This window comes from Pteronotus mesoamericanus, unplaced genomic scaffold (assembly GCF_021234165.1).
Source record: "Pteronotus mesoamericanus isolate MK-2021 breed Mesoamerican mustached bat unplaced genomic scaffold, CSHL_Meso_final contig_180, whole genome shotgun sequence".
Lineage (NCBI taxonomy): Eukaryota > Metazoa > Chordata > Mammalia > Chiroptera > Mormoopidae > Pteronotus > Pteronotus mesoamericanus.
In genome coordinates this window covers 952,209-970,850 of record NW_026555076.1, presented here as the reverse complement: position 1 = coordinate 970,850, position 18,642 = coordinate 952,209, and the positions used below count along the sequence as shown (strand labels likewise).

At 38.0% G+C, this 18,642-nt stretch overlaps 1 protein-coding gene across 1 annotated transcript in view; it reads right to left on the bottom strand.

The window, feature by feature from the left end:
* The window catches only part of SPMAP2L (sperm microtubule associated protein 2 like), a 46,032-nt gene that overhangs the window by 12,783 nt on the left and 14,607 nt on the right, over positions 1 to 18,642 (bottom strand). Inside the window, 4 exon segments of the mRNA XM_054566738.1 lie at positions 3,327 to 3,464; positions 7,010 to 7,147; positions 10,753 to 10,818; positions 18,425 to 18,455. Of these exon segments, the coding sequence (XP_054422713.1) occupies positions 3,327 to 3,464; positions 7,010 to 7,147; positions 10,753 to 10,818; positions 18,425 to 18,455 (373 nt within the window).

Below are 18,642 nucleotides of genomic sequence, written 5' to 3'. Positions count from 1 at the left end.
ACCTTCAGCCTATTTGTTTCTTTGAATCTAAAGTATGTGTCTTTTTGGTAACACATTCTTGAGTATGTTTTTTATTTATTCTGTCAATCCCTGCCTTTTGATTGGAGTATTCAGTTAATGTAATTATTGGCAACATAGAGTTTATGCCCACCATTTTATTTGTTGTTATGTGTTACATCTTTTTACTCCTTTTTTGTTCCTGTAAAGTATTAGTTTTAGTATACCATTTTAATTCCCTTATTTATTTTACCATATTTTAATAACTATATTTTTACTTTTTGCCCTATACATCTTAACTTATAATAATCTAATTCAAATTAATACCACTTCATGTCTCCCTCTCCTTCGTGCTTCTTTAAAAAATACATTATATGCCCATCCACACAGGTTTATAATTATTGGTTTATGAAGCTGTCTTTTATATCAGGTAGGAGAATAAAAGTTACAAACAGGAAAATACATTTATGCTGTCTTTCATATGTTCCTATGTGGTTAGCTGTTAATGTCCCTTATTTCTGCATGTGGATTCAAGTTATTTTCTAGTGCTCTTTCATTTTAGCTTGAAGGACTTCCAATATTGTAAAGCAAGTCTGTTGGCAATTAATTTTGTCAGTTTTTGTTTAGCTGAGAACTCTTTAATTTCTCCTTCATTTTTGCAGGATGGTCTCATTAGTGTATTCTTGGCTAACAGGGGGTTTTTTTTTCAGTTCTTTAAATATGTCATCCCTCTGCCTTTTGGCATCTATGGTTTCTGGTGAGAAATCACCTGTTAATATTATTGCAGATCATTTGTATGTGATGAGTCATTTTTCTCTTGCTGCTTTCAAGATTCTCTTTGTCTTTGAGTGTGAATAGTTTGATTATGATGTGTCAAGTTATGTATGTCTGCATTTATCATACTCGAAGTTTGTTGATGTGTAGATTCATATTTTTCATCTAATTTGGGAAGCTTTGGGCTATTATTTATTCAGATATTCCTTCTGCCCCATTACCTCTCCTCCCTCTTTTATGAGATTCCCATCAAGGGTATATTAATACTTTTGATGGCAACCCACAGGTTTATGAGGCTTTGTTCATTTTATTTCATTCCTTTTTTTTTCCCTGTTCCTCAAATTTATAATCTCAACCTATTTTAAGTTGGCTGATTCTGTCTTCTGACTGCTCAGATTTCATGTTGAGTCCTTCTAGTGAATCGGCTAAAATATACATCACAAAGTTCAAACTCATATAGTACACACATTGAGGAGCCCTGTGTGTTTTCATTAAGCACTTGCTTTCCCTCCCTCACATGATTCTAACAAGCTGGTTATCTGTTTCCAGTGCAGAGAAGATCAGAAAAGAGGCTGATTAGAGGCTATTCTCCCAATAAAATAAGAAACGACAGGAAAACGATGTGGCAAACATCTCCTAATATAAAACCACAGAGGTCAGACCATTTCACTTAAAGAAAAACTGTATTTCATACTCATCAGCTCCTAAGAGGTTTTATGTATTAAAGTACTGTGTAGTAGTTGATGTTCATAATGAAGATGTTAAGCCAGTGAACAAAGGTTACATGTTTGTTCAGTAGCTGAAGAATCTGTTTTGGAGCGCAAGGAGGCATCAAGTTTTAAAAATGTAAAAAGTTTTAGAGTTCAAGGAGGTTTCACTAGTATGAAACATCAAAGTCAGGTGTCTCAGAATGTGGTGACAGATAAATACAGTATTCCTCTGGTTTATAAATGTAGATATGTAACTACAAATTTATATGTATATTTTAACTAAATTAGCAGATTTTGTCAAATGAACTGATAAATAAGCAAATGAAGAAATTCTGTGGAAGGAATTGGGCCTCTTTTGGTGGATTCTATGATGGAAGACTTAAATTGTCCAGTTCAAACTCTCTCTGAATTCAGGAATCTTTATTAAAATCAGTATAAAGTGATCATCCCAGTCTATGCTTGAACACTTTCAGAAACTGAGGTGGAGGCAATTGACTTTTCCCAATAAACCTTTCCATTACTGGATAGCTAATCAGAAAGATTTTCCTAAACTTAGTTGATGTCTGCTGCTTTGTAAATTCCTGTTCAACTTCTAGTTCTAGGATCAACATAGAGTAATGTCTCTTCCATCTTCTCTTCCTCTTTCAAATGTTGACCCTTTAAACATTTGAATACAATTACCACTGCTTCCTTGGTCTCTTCTCTAAGCTAAACATGTCATTTCCCCTAAATATTTTTCATATAACATAGTTTTCGAAACCTCAACATCTCATTTATCTCCTTTTTTTAAAAAAGATTTTTTATATTTATTTTTAGACAGAAGGGAAGGGAGGGAGAAAGAGAGATAGAGAAACATCAATGTGTGGTTGCCTCTCAGTCCCCTACTGCGGACCTGGCCTGTAATCCAGGCATGTGCCCTGACTGGGAATCAAACCGACGACTCTTTGGTTCACAGGCTGGCACTCAATCCACTGAGCCACACCAGCCAGGGCATCATTTATCTCCTTCTGAATAGTTTCAGATTTATTATCAGTTTATTTTTTATTTTTCAATTACAGTTTACATTCGATATTATTTTGTATTAGTTTCAGGTATACATCATGTTGGTTAGGCAATCATATACTTTGCAAGATGGTCCCCGTGACATTTCAAGTGCCCACCTGGCATCACACATACTTATTATAATATTATTGACTATCTTCCCTATGCTGGATATTTTATATCCCCATGACTATTTTGCAGCTACTAATTAGTTCTCCTTAATCCCCTTACCTTTTTCACCCAGCCCCCCAACCCTAAGGTATAACATCTGTAATTGAAGACATACACCGAATGTGTTCTGACTAAAGTAGTGTATAGTAGTACTACCATTTTCCTGTAATTGTGCACTGTACATGTTCCACTAATGTAATATAGCATATTCCAGCAGACACATCACAATCTTAGCTCCCTTGTGGAAGATATTACTAAGCTGTATGTTAAAGACAAGGAGAAATTCAGCATTCAAAGCCAAAGAAAGATCATGTGTAAAGTCACAGAGGCATAAGAGAACATCAAGTTCTATACATTGCAAAAACCTGAATGTTTCATTTGCATATTTCCTTTTAATTGGGGGACAGTTGATTAAGTTTAGTGTGAATTTTAGCTTTACCATATTTGAATCAGATGTAATTACTGATGAAGGTCTTATTACCTACAGTTGCTGGAAGTATTTTTTACCCTGGTCCTTTGAAACACAAGATGACTTTTAGTTTATGCAACTGCATACACTAAAATAAAAACAACAATATTGTGACATTGAACCAAATTAGGTTAAAATTTATGGAGGGTCTTGGGGTATTCTACCCATTTGGAAGATGCACTCTCTTGAATCTGTTGGGCTGTGCTAGCTTCTGGATCCTTTTGGAAGGTTTTTTTAACAGCACAGGAGAAGGCATATCCCAGATTACAGATTCTCTACCACAGCTGTAGTAATATTGAGTCCTGCAAGTTGTAGAGAGAAAAGAAGTGAGTGAAACAGGCATGAATTCAAATTATCATTTCAATTCAAACATTGACACTCTCAGGTCTAGAGGAATGGGCTTAACTGCTTATCCCTTTAATGTTGAGCTATTTCCTACGTGGGAAGAAATTAGAAATGGTTGCAGCCTTCAAGTTTTCAGCTGCCTTCTAATATCCTATTCCAAAACAGACAAAAAATAAATAAATTGCATCTTTTAAATAGACCAAAAAAAATATACTGACATGGTAACTGCCATTAAGTTCTCAGCTGGTTTCTAATGTCCTATTCCAAAAGAGATAACTTTCCATAATAAATACGTTGCATCTTCTAAACAGACCAAGAAATAAATTGATAAAAAGAGAAAATTTGCTGCTTTAAAACAAAATAATGTTTTATTTTGCATCTATATAGATACTTTACATGTTTTTATTATATTTTTAGTTAATAGAATGAATTACATTGATGTTTTTCTTTGTGAAAAAGAACTCTGATTTTAGGAATAAATTCTACTTGATTATAGTATACAGATTGTTTCATCATTATTGGGTTTTGTTAACTAGAATTTTATTTAGGATAAATAACAATACTGTTCTTATCATTCCTGCCTCTCAATCTTTTTTTAATCAAGATACAGTACATCGTCAGTGGAACAGGAAGTGAGATGGGCTACTTTGGACCTGGTGTTAACTCGGATTGCAGGCCCACTTTCACTTCTATATTTTCCTAAGATCCTCTGCTCCTTTAACATTTTCATGGATGCGGATCTGCATCCATCTGCCCAGGCCTCCGTCTTTTGGTTGGTAATGTAAGCCTGGGTGTGTGTTTAAGCCTGCATCTCCCTCCTTTGCTTGTAACCATCCAGTTTGGAGGCTTGTCCACGTACCACATATCTGCTCTCAGAGGGCTTGAGCCTGTCCAGCCTACACTCCAGGGCCTGACTGGACTGACTCTGTCACCCTCACCCACATACACAACCAAAGGCAGACAGGCAGGGAGCCTCCTGCACGTCTCTGGCATTAGGTGATTTTGAGCAATGGGGCACTTCAGATAGACCCGACCCTGGCAAGGTGTGTGGGAGGAGTGGGAGGAAGAAGCTATTAGAGAGCCAATGAGCATCACAAGAGCAAGATGTATTAGTGTAGAGCAAAGGGTAGCAGCCCAGGGAGCAGATGAGAGACGCAAAAAAGAAAATGGGAGGACACCAGAGACATAACTCAATGATTCAACATTCTCTCAGATGGGAATGGCAAACACCAAATGCCATGAGTATAGGTACTGACCATGTCTTATGCTGCCAACGCCTGGAAGCGCATAAGTGAGATGGAGAAAATAATAAATTTTATGGTGATTATGAAGATTAAGTCAGAGATGTATGTCATTTTATAAGTTAAAAAGCAGTATTCAAATAAGACTTTATGATTAACCAACTTGTATATTAATTTTAAATTTCATGTGTGCATATCTTTTCTCTTTATAGGTATTGCATATTAATAGAATGTACTGCTGCTGTCTTTATATGCTTCTCCCCTCCACAGTCATCCACACCCAAGTCACACAATTCCATCAAGGTAGCAGGTGCTCTTAGTTTCCACCTTTGGAAACTGCAGGGGGAGGGGGGAAGGGAGCAACCCCCCACCTCAGTCATCAGAATAAAGGAAATAATAAAGATCAGAGCAGAAATTTAAAAAATAGTAAACAACAAAATAACAAGAGAAAATTGATGAAACCAAAAATTTATAAACTTCTAGCCAGAATGATTAGTAAAAAAGAAAGAAGGCATAACTTCCAATATCAGGAATGAAAGGAGGGAATCATCACCAGGGATCGAACAATGTTAAAAGGACAATAAGAAAATATATGAACAACTTTATGCCAACACACTTTAAAATGTAGATGAAATAGATAAATTCTTTGAAAAACATACACTGCCAATGCTCATTCAAAAAGAAATAATCTGAAGACTTTCTCAAAAGTTTAGTTAGGCTACTTCGTAGTACTATTGTCTCAAATCCATTCTGTTTGGCCAAGCAGCCTACAGTGACAAACTGTCACTAGTCCTTCATTCAAGCACATGCCTTGGATGGCAGCCCATCAAGTCCCAAAGTAAATGCAAGTTCCTGATATGACTTTAGACCAATGGCCCTTGGTCTAAAACTGTCTCCCCTGACTCCCAACGCTTTGTCCTTATGCTCCCCTCATAGAAGATTCCTGCGGAGCTTTCCAAAGTCCCACTCTTTTGGTTTGAATCGACCAATCTGGCTTTAGCCCAGAAATCCCAAAGCACTCTACCCATGGGCCCAAATAAAAGCATGTGCCCCAGGTTCTGCCTTTCTCTGTCAGAGCTCTGCCTTGACCTCCCTGTGTGGCTGCTTGAGGCATGCCAGGTACTTCCTCTAGGACCCGCAAGCAATAGGCTTCTCTATTTCAATCTCCTTTATGACCTAGTGTTGAAGTACAGCTTGCCATCTGGCACTCTGTGCTCCACTTAGCAAGTGTTACTTTGACAAATTCATAAGAGCCTTATATCTATTAAATAAATTGAATTTATAGCTAAAAATCTTCCCACCAAAAAACTCCAGGCCCAGATAACTTCACTAGTGTGTTCTAGCAAATATTTAAAGAAGAAATAAATATCAATTCTATACATTTTCCAATTCTATGATAACAGCATTACCTGAAAAAAGATATTATAAAAAACAAAGACATTACCACAAAGACATTACAAGAAAACTACAGACCAATATCCCTCATGGACATAGATGCAAAATTTTAAAGTTGTATTGGAACAAAGACATGCTCTGTTTGCATGTCTATGGCGGCTTTCCCACTATAATGGCAGAGTTTGGCGTTTGCAACAGAGACTTTGGCCTACTCTGTATCTTGTGCTAACAGAAGAACTGCTGACTTTTGATTAAAGTTTTACATTGAAAAAAATAGAGAAATGGCCACCTCACTTATCCTGAAAACCAAACTTTAGATAAATAAAAGTGTTTCCACCTTTCTTTTTACTTTAATCTCCCTCACTGCCTGTATCCGTACCTCCTCCCAGCCACAGTAGTTCCTTAAAGAGCCAACCAGCAAAAAGCCTAGTCATTTAACAAATATGTGCTAAATACAAATTGATAATGGGTATCAAATGCCTTAAAAACATTCTTACCTTTAGATGTCCTAATTAACTTGTGGTAATCAAGCTTATGGGGGCTTACAAAATTCATAATATTTCATGCACAAGTTTATCCACAGCAATGTTATATGTGGTGTCTATCCTTGTATAATACACTTATTTTCTTAAAATACAGAAATCCTGGTAAGTTAAAACATTATAAGATATAATACACAAATGCAATAGCTAAATATTAGATCTTGCTCTGGAAAAGTTTTACTGTAGCATCAGATTAGAAACATATAGACTCCGTAATCCTCAATAAATTTTGACTACAAGACTATTTATGGCTTTTAGATAAAAAGGGCTGGGTTCTACGTTCATTTCCCTAGAGACTCCTGATAAAATAACCTGATAACATACAATGCTAACCTGTTAGGTATATATCTGCAGGAGACTGCCTTGGGCCAGGCAAGGTTCTCAAGTCTTTTGGTTGGCCAAGTTGTTAAAGCACTATGGCAAACAGGATGAATAGGATCTTGATTTCCCCAAAACAGTTTTCTAAGAAAGAAAGAAAAGAAAAGAAAAGAAAGGAAGGAAGGAAGGAAGGAAGGAAGGAAGGAAGGAAGGAAGGAAGGAAGGAAGGAAGGAAGGAAGGAAGGAAGAGGGAGGGAAGGAGGGAGGGAGGGAGAGGGGGGAGAGAGAGGGAGGGAGAGAGGAAGGGTGGGAGGAGGAAGGAAGGGAGGGAGGAAGGAGGGAGGGAGGAAAGAAGAAGGAAGGAAGGAAGGAAGGAAGGAAGGAAGGAAGGAAGGAAGGAAGGAAGGAAGGAAGGAAGGAAGGAAGAAGAAAGAAAAGAAGGAAGGGAGAGGGAGGGAAGGAAGGAAGGAAGGAAGGAAGGAATTTCAATAAAATAAGCAAAAAAAAAAGGAAAGAAATTCACTGTTAATGAACATCTTAGACTGCTTCTCTACTAATTTTACTTCAGTTTAAGAACTATCTCTAGTACAAAATTTTACAATTTCCAGGCATCAGAAGCAGATAAATTACTTATGTAAGTTGAAGTTAAAATAAAATTAGACTGTTTTATCTACTATCTTAAAATGCGGTGACCAAAATGCACCCATTAGAAGTAGGTAGTTCTGCTTCTGCCTTCAGATAGTTACTATGGCAATTTATAGTCAGTTCAACATAAAATGGTCATGCCACTTCTCTACACTGTGCTCTCACTTTGGGTGATGAACTATACCAGGTGGTCATAAAATAAAATAGTAACAGAGTAATATTAATAGCTATCATTTGTAGAATACTTATTGTGGGCCAGGCACTGGGCTAAGTGCTTTATAGACATCAGATTATTTAGTCTCAACAGACCTGTGAAATAGGTATGATTACTGGGTAGGGAGTGGAGAGAGAGAGAAATCAGTCCCGGATTAACATGACAAGGCTTCAAAGAAGTAAGTAGAAGACACAAACTGCCAGAAAAGAGGTACCTTTCAGGCTGGGGTAACTGAGAAAAAGGAATAACCAAGGATTGGGCAAAGCATGTTTTGGCAGAAGCAGGAAGTCATGTTGGGAGTAATTGAGTAACATTGCTAGAATGGACGGGGAAGGCCTTGAAGGCCTGGCCAAGGAGTCAAAAAAAGTTATGTTGGTCACCTGACTTCGCACATACCTGAATTTGCCAACTAATTGAGCTTATTGCTTTAAAAGGCCCCAGCTATTGTTTTTTCCCTAATTTTGTCTATATTTTTATATATATTCTTATTCTTCTGTCTCTACTTCGTAAGCATCAGCCAAAGTCTGATTAATTAATGTATTAGTTAATTTATTAATAAACATTTCTAATAGTTAATATCCCCATGCACTACACTCTGCTGATTCCTTTTCCTAAGTATGACTCAAATCTGTTCATTTCTCACCACCCCTGTTGCTATCTCCCTTGTCCAGATCTCATTATCCACATTCCTTTCTCCATAGCACTGCCAGGGTGATCTTTCTCTACTCCAGTCTGATCGAGTCATCTCCTTGTTTAAGATACTTCAAAGGTTTCCATTCACTTTAGAATATAGTTCCAACTCCTCACTGTGGCTGACAAGGCCCTCCATAATTTTGACAAGGAGCACCTTCCTCTCCACCCTCTATATTCTTCCAGGAGAGAAATTATGTCTTAATCTTTTGGAGATTTCCCCTTGCACAGTTTAGTGCTGTACACAACAGGTGCTCACTCGGGGTTTGATGAATGAATAAATGGTGAAAACTGGGGACTCACCTAATGATGAAATAAAACAGAGATTAGAAAGGAGAGAATGACTTCAGGGAGAATAAGAGGTGAAAGCAGAAGCTTGTGTCCTCGTATGGTGGAAGTGGTCAGGGTGCTCTCCAGAACCTCTTCTATAAGGACACTAATCCCCTTCATGAGGGCTCCACCCTCATGACCTAATCACCTCCCAGAGAGCCCACCTCCAAATGCTGTCACATTAGCTTTCAAAATATGAATTTTGAGGGGACAGAAACATGTAGTTGATAGCATCTGATAAATAACTGGTATTCAAAAAATACAAAGAACTCTTAAAATTCAACAACAGAAAACAGACAAAAGATCTGAACACTTTACCAAAGAGGACATGAAGACAGCAAATAAACACGAAATATGCTAACATCTCATTAGGGAATCGCAAATAAAAACAATAAGATATTATTACATACTTCTTTGAATGGCTAAAATACAAGAGACTAACAGTACCAAATTCTGGTGAAGATATGGAACGATAGGAACTTCATTAATTGCTGGTGGAAATGGCACAGGCACATTGGAAGAGTGTAGCAGTTTCTTACAAACCTAAATATATTCTTACCATAGGATCCAGCAATTGCACTCTTAGGTATTTACCCAAATGAGTTGAAAATTTCTATCTACACCAAAACCTGCACACAAATGTTTATAGCAGCTTTATTCATAATTGCCAAAAACTGGAAGCAACCAACATGTTCTTCAATATATGAATGGATAAATTGGGGTACTCCTAGACAATGGAATATTATTCAGTGCTAAAAATAAATGAGTTATCAAGCTGTGAAAAGACATGGAGGAACTGCAAATGCCTAGTGCTGAGTGAATGAAGCCAGTCAGAAGAGGTTACACAATTTGATGACAACTATATGACATTCTGGGAAAGGCAAAACTATACATACAGCAAACAAGATCAGTGGTTGCCAGGGGTTTGGAGAGGGGAGAAAGAAGGAAAGAAATGAACAGATGGAGAACAGGTAATTCTTAGGGCACTGAAAATATTCTGTATAACATTGTAATGGTGGATATGCAACTATACATTTGTCAAAATACATAACACTGTACAATTTAAAAAGTGAACTCTAAATGATAGACTTAAGTTAATAATAATGTGGTGATATTTGTTCATCACCTGTCACAAATGTACCACACTAATGCAAGCTGGTAATAATAGTGGAATCTAAAGGAGTGGGTGGTAATATAGAAACTCTATCTGCTCTTTTGCTCAATTTTCCTGTAAACCTAAAACTGTTTTAAAAATAAAGTTTGTCAGTTTTTGAAAAAAGCAATAGCAAATCAGAAAAAAAAAAAATGGAAAAATTCAGGCTTTACTCAAGAGCTAAAGAAGAAAAGGGGGAGTCCGGTGGCCAAGGGTGGAAGGACAGTAGGTCCAGCCTGCTGGAGGTTCAGAGAACAGGTGTGCTCTACACAGAGGCTGAGAGACTGCAGGACCAGATGTTAGTAGGAGCAACCTGGAGGATGGACACAAGAGTTTCAAAGGAATGTGGAGTAACACCCTGGGATGGTGGTTCTCAAACCTGCCTGCCTACTAGAATCATCTGGGGAGCTTTAAACAGTCCCAAAGCCTAGGGTGCACCTCAGACCAAGCAAGCCAGGATTTCTGGGGGTGGGACCCAAGTATTGATTTTAAAGGCCTCCAGGTGATTCTAATGCACAAATTTGGAAACTGCTGACTTAGGGGTTTGCTTTCCATGTGTTGGCTCAACGGAGGTGATAATATTGATTCAGTGGATCCAGTTGAAGAGTGAGGTGGACACACCTAGGATACACAGTTAGTGGGCAAGTAAGAATAATCCTTACCTATTTAATGTAAGGAATACATAATTACAAACAAAACTATATAATATTTTCTTACCTATCTGGGATTCCCCATTGTTTTTTAGGCTTAGAAAGATCGTGGACTCTCTTCCTAGAAAAAACACTAACAAATACCAGCTGATTAATTCAAAGAGAACACTTATAAATATGGTTACATTAGATGACTTCTACTCAAACAAATCGCATCTGAGGGAGAAAAAAAACCCCAATATATTATTTGATGTGATCTGAAGAATTCTAAAGAGCTCAAAGTATTCATAAATATTGTAGACCCAAAATGCTCACTTCTAGAATTATTAATAATATAGTATAGAGAGATTCAAGATGACAGAGAAGTGGATGCTACACTAACCTCCTCCCAGGATCAATCTGGAATTACAAATAAATTGTAGAGAAATCATCTGGAATAACCAACTGAACAATATTGGGAGAGAAGTCTTATAACCACAGACGGACAGAAGAAACCACTTCACCACAACGTGACAGGTACAGAGTGTGGAGGAGGTGCGACAGAACTAGCTGAGCTCCCACATGTGCCAGCTGAAGTGCTGGAGGGATATTTAAGGGGGTGGGGTGTTCCTCCTGAGAAGTATGGGGTCTAAACTCCAAGCTGGGCTCCCCAGCCTACAGCACCAGAGCCAGAAAAGAACCCAGATAACATCTAGCTGTGAAAATTGGCAGGGTTGCTGTCTGCCAGGGAGAGATGACTGCAGACACAGAGAGCCTCTTAAAGGGCCAATGAACAGTTTCTATTGAAGCCACTTACCCTGGGCTCCAGCAAAGGCGGGGGTGGGGGGGGCGGAGGCAGGCAGAGTGGACTAGAGTCAGTTGAGAAGAATCTGGGAATGGTGGCTTTGGGGAGAGAACTGAGATAGCAGCCACCAAGATCCCTGTGCTAAGTCATTCCCCACACTGCAGGAGCCATCTTGCTCAGGCAGACCACCCCCCTCCAAGTGGCATCAGCCTGAGGGGAAGCAATAGCCCTGCCCTCAGGAATTACTCTGCCCTGATCTGTGGAGCTTAAACTGGGCTGCGGATTACAGAATAACTAGATTAACAACTGAAGGAGACATCCACAGACTGTGGATCACTAGTAGTCTCAAACAGGCTGCCTAGGGCCAGACTGGGACACCATCTGACATAACCAGAGGTGGATCTAGAAATAGAAGACAATGGTAAACAGTAGATTGAACTGAGATTATGTCCACTGTGGTCTTTATGCTTTGAATTATTTTCTCTCCTGCATAGTTTTTTTAACATTCATTTCTTCTCCTTCTAAGTTTGTGCCTATTAGGTCACTGGTTTTTATATTATAGTTTATTAAAAATCTCATATTTTGCTCCTCCCTGCTCTTGCTCCATTTTACCTTCTTCTTTCCTCTTCTTATTTTTGTTTTAAATTTTATTTCCTTTTTCCTACAACTTGTTTCCATTCTGTACTCTATTTCTACCCGCTCCAGCCTCTCAAAATAATCCTTCTTGTCATTAGTCATCTCATATTCTTTTTCCAGTTCTTAAAATACCCTTGTTAGGTAGCAGCTAAGAATGAGCGGCCAGAGGGGACATAAAAGAAGGGCCCTCACCATTGCCATCTAACAAAAAACAATGCAGGAGGCTGGAAGCAAAGGAAGACATGTCTCTTCCACAAACTCAGTAGTGCTGAGCCTGGTTCAATAAAACTGCAAGGTGTGCCAAACAACACAGGCAAAACTAGGAGTTGGGGAGCCCTTGAAAGTCTACGTGTATCATCCCCACTAGCTGGAAAAACCTGAAGACTGTGTTTCATCCCAAGGCCTGGAAGAGGGAAGGAAAAGGGGTCCACAGTGCCCAAAGACAAAACACATGGAACAATCATGGTTAATTGCCTGCCTCTTGTCACATATACAAAATGAGCAAAAGGAGTCTGGAGCAAGATAAGGCTTTGGGCTAACAGACCCCCAGATCTAAGTTTTTGTAGTCACATCTCCCCAGGGGAAAGCTGGCACCACCTTTACCCATCAATCAATATGTAACTCCCTCACTCCTATCCCACCAACTATGTAAATCCTCAGAACAAAGGACTCTCTCTCTTGGCACTCTCTTGCCACACATGGGGCCCCTGGTCACCTTCTCTCTGGCCACCCTGCTCTTGCTACCCTTGCTTTTGCTCTCCCATTAGAACTTAGCACTAATAAACTTTGTCTGCATGCTAATAGACTTGCTGATCTGTAATTCTTTACTGCATCAGCAGGATGAACCAAGTTTCTCCCATTAACACCCTTATTCTCTCTCCACCTTTATCAAACTTTCCTCATTAGTTGAGGATATACAGGTTGTTGTTGCATTTCTTCAATTTTATTTTTAGATCTTCACTATTTTTGTATTTCAAATCTCAAATTTTACCACCATTCCCCTCTCCTACTCCATTTTGCCTTCCTACTTCCCTGTCTTTTTTTGTTTTAAATTTTAATTTTTCTAGGTCTCTGCCTGGTTTTCATTCCTCACTCTTCGTATTTCTTCTCCCCCTGTTCTCTCAGAATCACTTCTTTCTTCTAGACATCTCTTAAGCTTTTCTTTCTTTTTTCCCTCTTGTTCCCATCCCATATATATTAACCTTTGCTCATTTGTCGTTGATAGTGCTGTGGTAGATCTTTTCCTCCGATTTAGTTCCTATTCTTTTTTATCTCTCTCACTATGTATTTTTTAAAATTTTCTGTTTAAACCTAATACTATATGCTTCCCTTCTCTTACTTCATTCCACCTTCTCCCCTCCCTTTTTTATTTACAATGTAAATTTTACTTTCTTCCTCTCCTTGCCTTGTCTCTGTTCCCTACTCTTATTGGTCTTCTCTCTACCCTCTCAAAATAATTTTTTCTTTCAGTTAGTCATCTCATATTCATTTTCCTTTCTTATAATAGTCTTAATCTCTGTATACCTTTATTAATATTGATTTATTTGCTGTTGATAGTGTGATTATGGGTGGGGGTTATTTTTGCAGGTGTGGGTGTGTTTCCTGGGATGTTTGGCTTTGTTCTGGCAGCACCTGCACCACATGGTGGGCAGAGTGATTCTTAGCCAGCTGGAGGGAAGGACCCACCAAAGAATGAACCAACAACAACCAAAACCCCATTACAACAAAGAGCCCATGTAAATAGCATAAAGGGCATCCCAAGAACATCAAGTTCTGGAGATCAAAGATCAAGGAGTGCACCACTGAATCCCACAGGTCTCATATCACAGAAGGTCATGCCATGAAAACAGGGAGTCAAAGCGGATCAATCTAAGGAGCAGAAACAAACAAGAGGAGTCACCTAAAATGGGGAGACAAAGAAACAACCCCCAACTGAAAGGAAAGGAGGAATCCCCAGAAAGAGTGCTAAATGAGAGAGGCAAGCAAACTATCAGACATTGAGTTCAAAACAAGGGTTATAAAGATACTCAATGAGCTCAGTGAGAACTACAAAGAACTCCATGGAAGCTACAAGGAAATTACTATGAACTACACCAGCATGAAAAAGGACATAGAAACTATCAATAAAGCCAGGAGGAAATGAAGAATACAATATCTGAAATGAAGAACACAGTAGAAGGAATTAAAAGCAGGCTAGATGGAGCAGAAGATCAAATCAATGAGCTGGAGGAAAGTAGAAAAAAATTCCCACACAGACAACAAAACAAAAAAAGACTCAAAAAGAATAAAGAGGTTTTAAGGGAACTGCAGGGCAACATGAAACATAACAATATCCATATCATAAGGATACCAGATGGAGAAGAAGAAGAGCAAGGGATAGAAAGCCTGTTTGAAAAAGTAGTGACAGAAAACTTCCCTAACTTGATGAAAGAAAAGTCATGTAAGTCCAGGAAGCACAGAGGGTCCCAATCAAGATGAACCCAAAGTGGCCCACTCTAAGACACATCACAATTAAAATGGCAAAATTTATTGAGAACTTACTAAGTACCAAGTAGTGCTCTACAGCTGAGAGTGCCTTGGGGAATAAAACAGTCAAAAATCCTTACCGTCATGTCCAGACAGAAAGACAATAAATTAAATAAAGTAAATATTGTAAACAAAGTAAACAAAGTATATTAGATGGGAATAAGAGCTATTAAAAGAGCAAGTAAATGGGGTATAAGGAGTATGTGGTGGGGGAGAGGGTTGCAATTTTAAATAGGGTGGTCAAAGAAGGTATTACTGATCGGGTTCTATCTGAACAATGACTAGATATGCAAAATTTCCAGGGAAAGAGCACTCCATACCAACAGCAATAGCAAGCACAAAAGCCCTGGGGCAGAAGCATGCCTGTAAGTTTGAGAAATAACAGGAGGCCAGTGTGGTCAACCTCATCAACAAATGAAAATAAACATATCCATCTCAAAGAGTTGCGTGTCCAGCACATTATAACCACAGAGTGGGTACTTGGAAATGTTTGTTCCTTTTCCCTTTTCTCCCCTGCAGCACCTAGTATGATAGCTAGTTTAAAATAGATAACTTATTTAAAATAGTTTGTCTTATATAGGAAAATCCTGGAACTATCACTAAACCAGATAAAGTAATACATTGAGATTGTTTACTTTAGTGCTTGAGAGGGTTGCTAGACCAAAATACAGGTTTGAAAGTAGAAAGAATGATATTCCAATTTCATACCCTTTTCCTCCTGCCCATACTCTGGACTCTTTTAACTCCCCCTTTTCCAATTGCAACTAACCTATTTACATTTTGTCCCTCAGGACTCTGCTTCGTAATTCAAGAGTTCCCAGCCTGAAATTCCCAAATCCTTGTGGGATCTATGAAGATAATAATGGCAGTTCACAATCTTTAGAACATTTCAAAAAGTCAAATGGAATTCAGCACCACCCACAGTCAGACTTGTAGAGACTACTAAACACTAAATTCGTTTCTGAGGTATATCACCTCCATATGTTCCTTCATGATGACAGGAGACTCTGATTGATACTTACATGTGTCCTTAATTTTTTAAAAAAGTAACCAATGTAGTTTGTTTTGTAAAGACCAACAACAAAAAAATCTTTCAAAACCTGAGATTGTAGTAGTTGGTAGAAATAATCAAAAGACTATTTGGTGGTAAGACATTTGGAGATATGCTACGTCATTGATAAAATGCTATCCTCAAGTCATGCTTGTTAATATCTAGAAACAATGAAGATACTGTCAGTTGCCAGGGAAAAAAATCCTTATTCAATAGAGGAATGGTTTCACCATGTAGGTGCCCCATGAGCCCTGCTGAGATGGCCTGAGCCAACCTTCCAAGGAGGTGACTAGGTCCAGGAGAGAGAAACTCATAGTTGCAGACAAAACATCTTATTATACATTAATCTTCTCAAGCAAGTGAGACACTGGCTTCCGTCATCACCTCCAAGCCAAGATTTTCCTCGTCACCTTTTCTTCACCAGCTAAATAATGTTTTTTAATAAATTTTATATAAGACCATTGAAAATTTCCTAGTTTATTCCTATAGATATTTAAATTTGGTTGTTATTCCAATAGGAAATAATCTCGTTAACATTTGCTAATTCTGTGTGGGAATCTAACACCTCTCCTTCCCATTTACTTATTGTGCACTATGTCCCCATAGCTACTTCTCCAGCCGACAGCTCTTTATCTTAACACAGGCTTCCCATGTCTCGGGTACTGCATTACCTCACAGTGTCTACTCATGATCCTGTGCAGAAATAAAAGAATGTGGTTGAAGGATTTCAACTCTCAAAGGCAGATGGTTGTTAAATGAGAATTACATTGCTATCCCATGCTATCATTGATAATCATTCTCCTATAGTTTGCCAATAGCTAAGAAAGGTTTTGAAACCTTTACCTTGGGTGCAGAGCAATAAGTATACATTTACATAGCAACAATTACGGAAAAGATTTCACATCTGAATTGATGGGGTAATTCAAATAATTCTTCCATTATAATGCTGTTTTAACTATTTTGTTTATGGTCAGAAAATATTTTCTTTCATAACAATCAGGCACTGTGCACTTTAAAAAAATTTTTTAGAGAATGGAGACAGAAATAGATAATGGAGATACCACAATTTCATCATAGAATCAAACCAAATTAACCAACCAAACGAAAGCAAGAATCAATATAATAATCATAATCAACAGAATAACAAAAACATTTTAAAAACACTCTCTAAACAGTTTGTTTTTTTTTTAAAGTTTAGACCTGGCTGGTTTGGCTCAGTGGACTGAGTGCCGGCCTGTGAACGGAAGGGTCGCAGGTTCGATTCCCAGTCAGGGCACATGCCTGGGTTGCAGGTCGGGTCCCCAGTTGGGAGCACTCAAGAGGCAACCACACATTCATGTTTCTGCCCCTCTCTCTCTCCCTCCTTCCCCTCTCTCTAGAAATAAATAAAATCTTTTAAAAAAGAAAAATTAAAAAAAATTTTAAGAAGTATAAACACTTACTAGGTAAACTATGTCCCTGTCTATTTAGCCACAGGAGAGTTGGTTCACTTGGCATATGTTTATTTTGGTGATGTGGTATTTTAAGTGGACACTTGATGACAATCAGTATATGTTAGTTCTACCAGCTCATCTACTCAGCCACCATACAACCTTGGGAAAATGACATAATTTCTCTGAATTTCATTCTCTCAATAAAATTTAGTTGACTATACCTGCATTCAGGACTCTTATAAGAAAAAACTTTTTTAACTGCAAAGCATTACATAAAAATAAAGTAGCAGTATTTACTGTCTGAAAGAGGTGAGAGAAAAAACAACTAGAAAGCAAAATACATAGAAAATGCAAAATAAGTTTAAATAATAATAAATATGAATGGCTTAACCCACTTATAAAAAGAGTGGGTAAAATCAAATCTGCTATTATTTATTTCTGATCTATATAATTATGAGCCCTTGGTATTTTTCTTTAATGATTCTATTCTGATACCTCATCTAACCATATCTTAGCCAAACCAAGAGTAGACATCTATTTTTCAGAAGATAGCTATTCTGTATATTGTATGTGCATGCTTGTGCACACACATTTTTTAGAGGGTATTTTCTTGAAATTTCACTAATTATTGTACTTGAATTAGAGGCAGGTGGAAATGGAATACATTGACCTGGAGCTTTACAAAATCTATGACACAGGATTGTCAATGCAGAATCCCAAGTCCCTTAACGGTTCATAGCTAATATGTAACACCTAGTACTTAGCAAACAAGTAAAACGCTGAATAGAAGAAGAGTTCTCATGCATCTCAATTTTCTTCCCCCTTCTTATTTCTTAATCACTTTCTTTCTCTAATTTCTTTTTCCCAAAGGAACTGTTATTAGAAAAGGGCTTTGCTCTGGCTGGTGTGGCTCAGTGGATAGAGTGTTGGCCTGCAAAACAAAGGGTCACTAGTTCGATTCCGTATCACATGTCTGGACACATGTCTGGGTTGCGGGCCAGGTCCCCAGTAAGGAGCATGTGAGAGGCAACCGATTGATGTATCTCTCCCACATTGATGTTTCTCTCCCTCTCTTTCTCCCTCCCTTCCCCCTCTCTCTAAAAGTAAATAAATAAATAAGTGTGTGTGTGTGTGTGTGTGTGTGTGTTTAAACATAGGGGCTTTATGAGAAAGGGAAAGTACAGGAACCTTCTCAAAAATCCCAAGCTAGGCTTTCACATAAAATGTCCCTGACTGAATTTGCTCCATTCAGCTAAGCTTGTCCACTATACTACAGTCTGGAAGGATGATACTGTAACTATAGTCTTACCATTTCCTTACAAACTCACAGGGAACAGGATCTGCAAAAAATGAAAAGTAAATGCAAAAATTAGATTCAATAAAAATCAAAGATATATAAAGATAGTATCACAAATCAATAGAGAAAGGAGCTAGGGAAAAATAACTATAGGGGAATGGCCAAATGAAATGTGACACATTAGCAAAATAAATCACAGCAGTTAATAAACCACATTTGAAGAGTTAAAT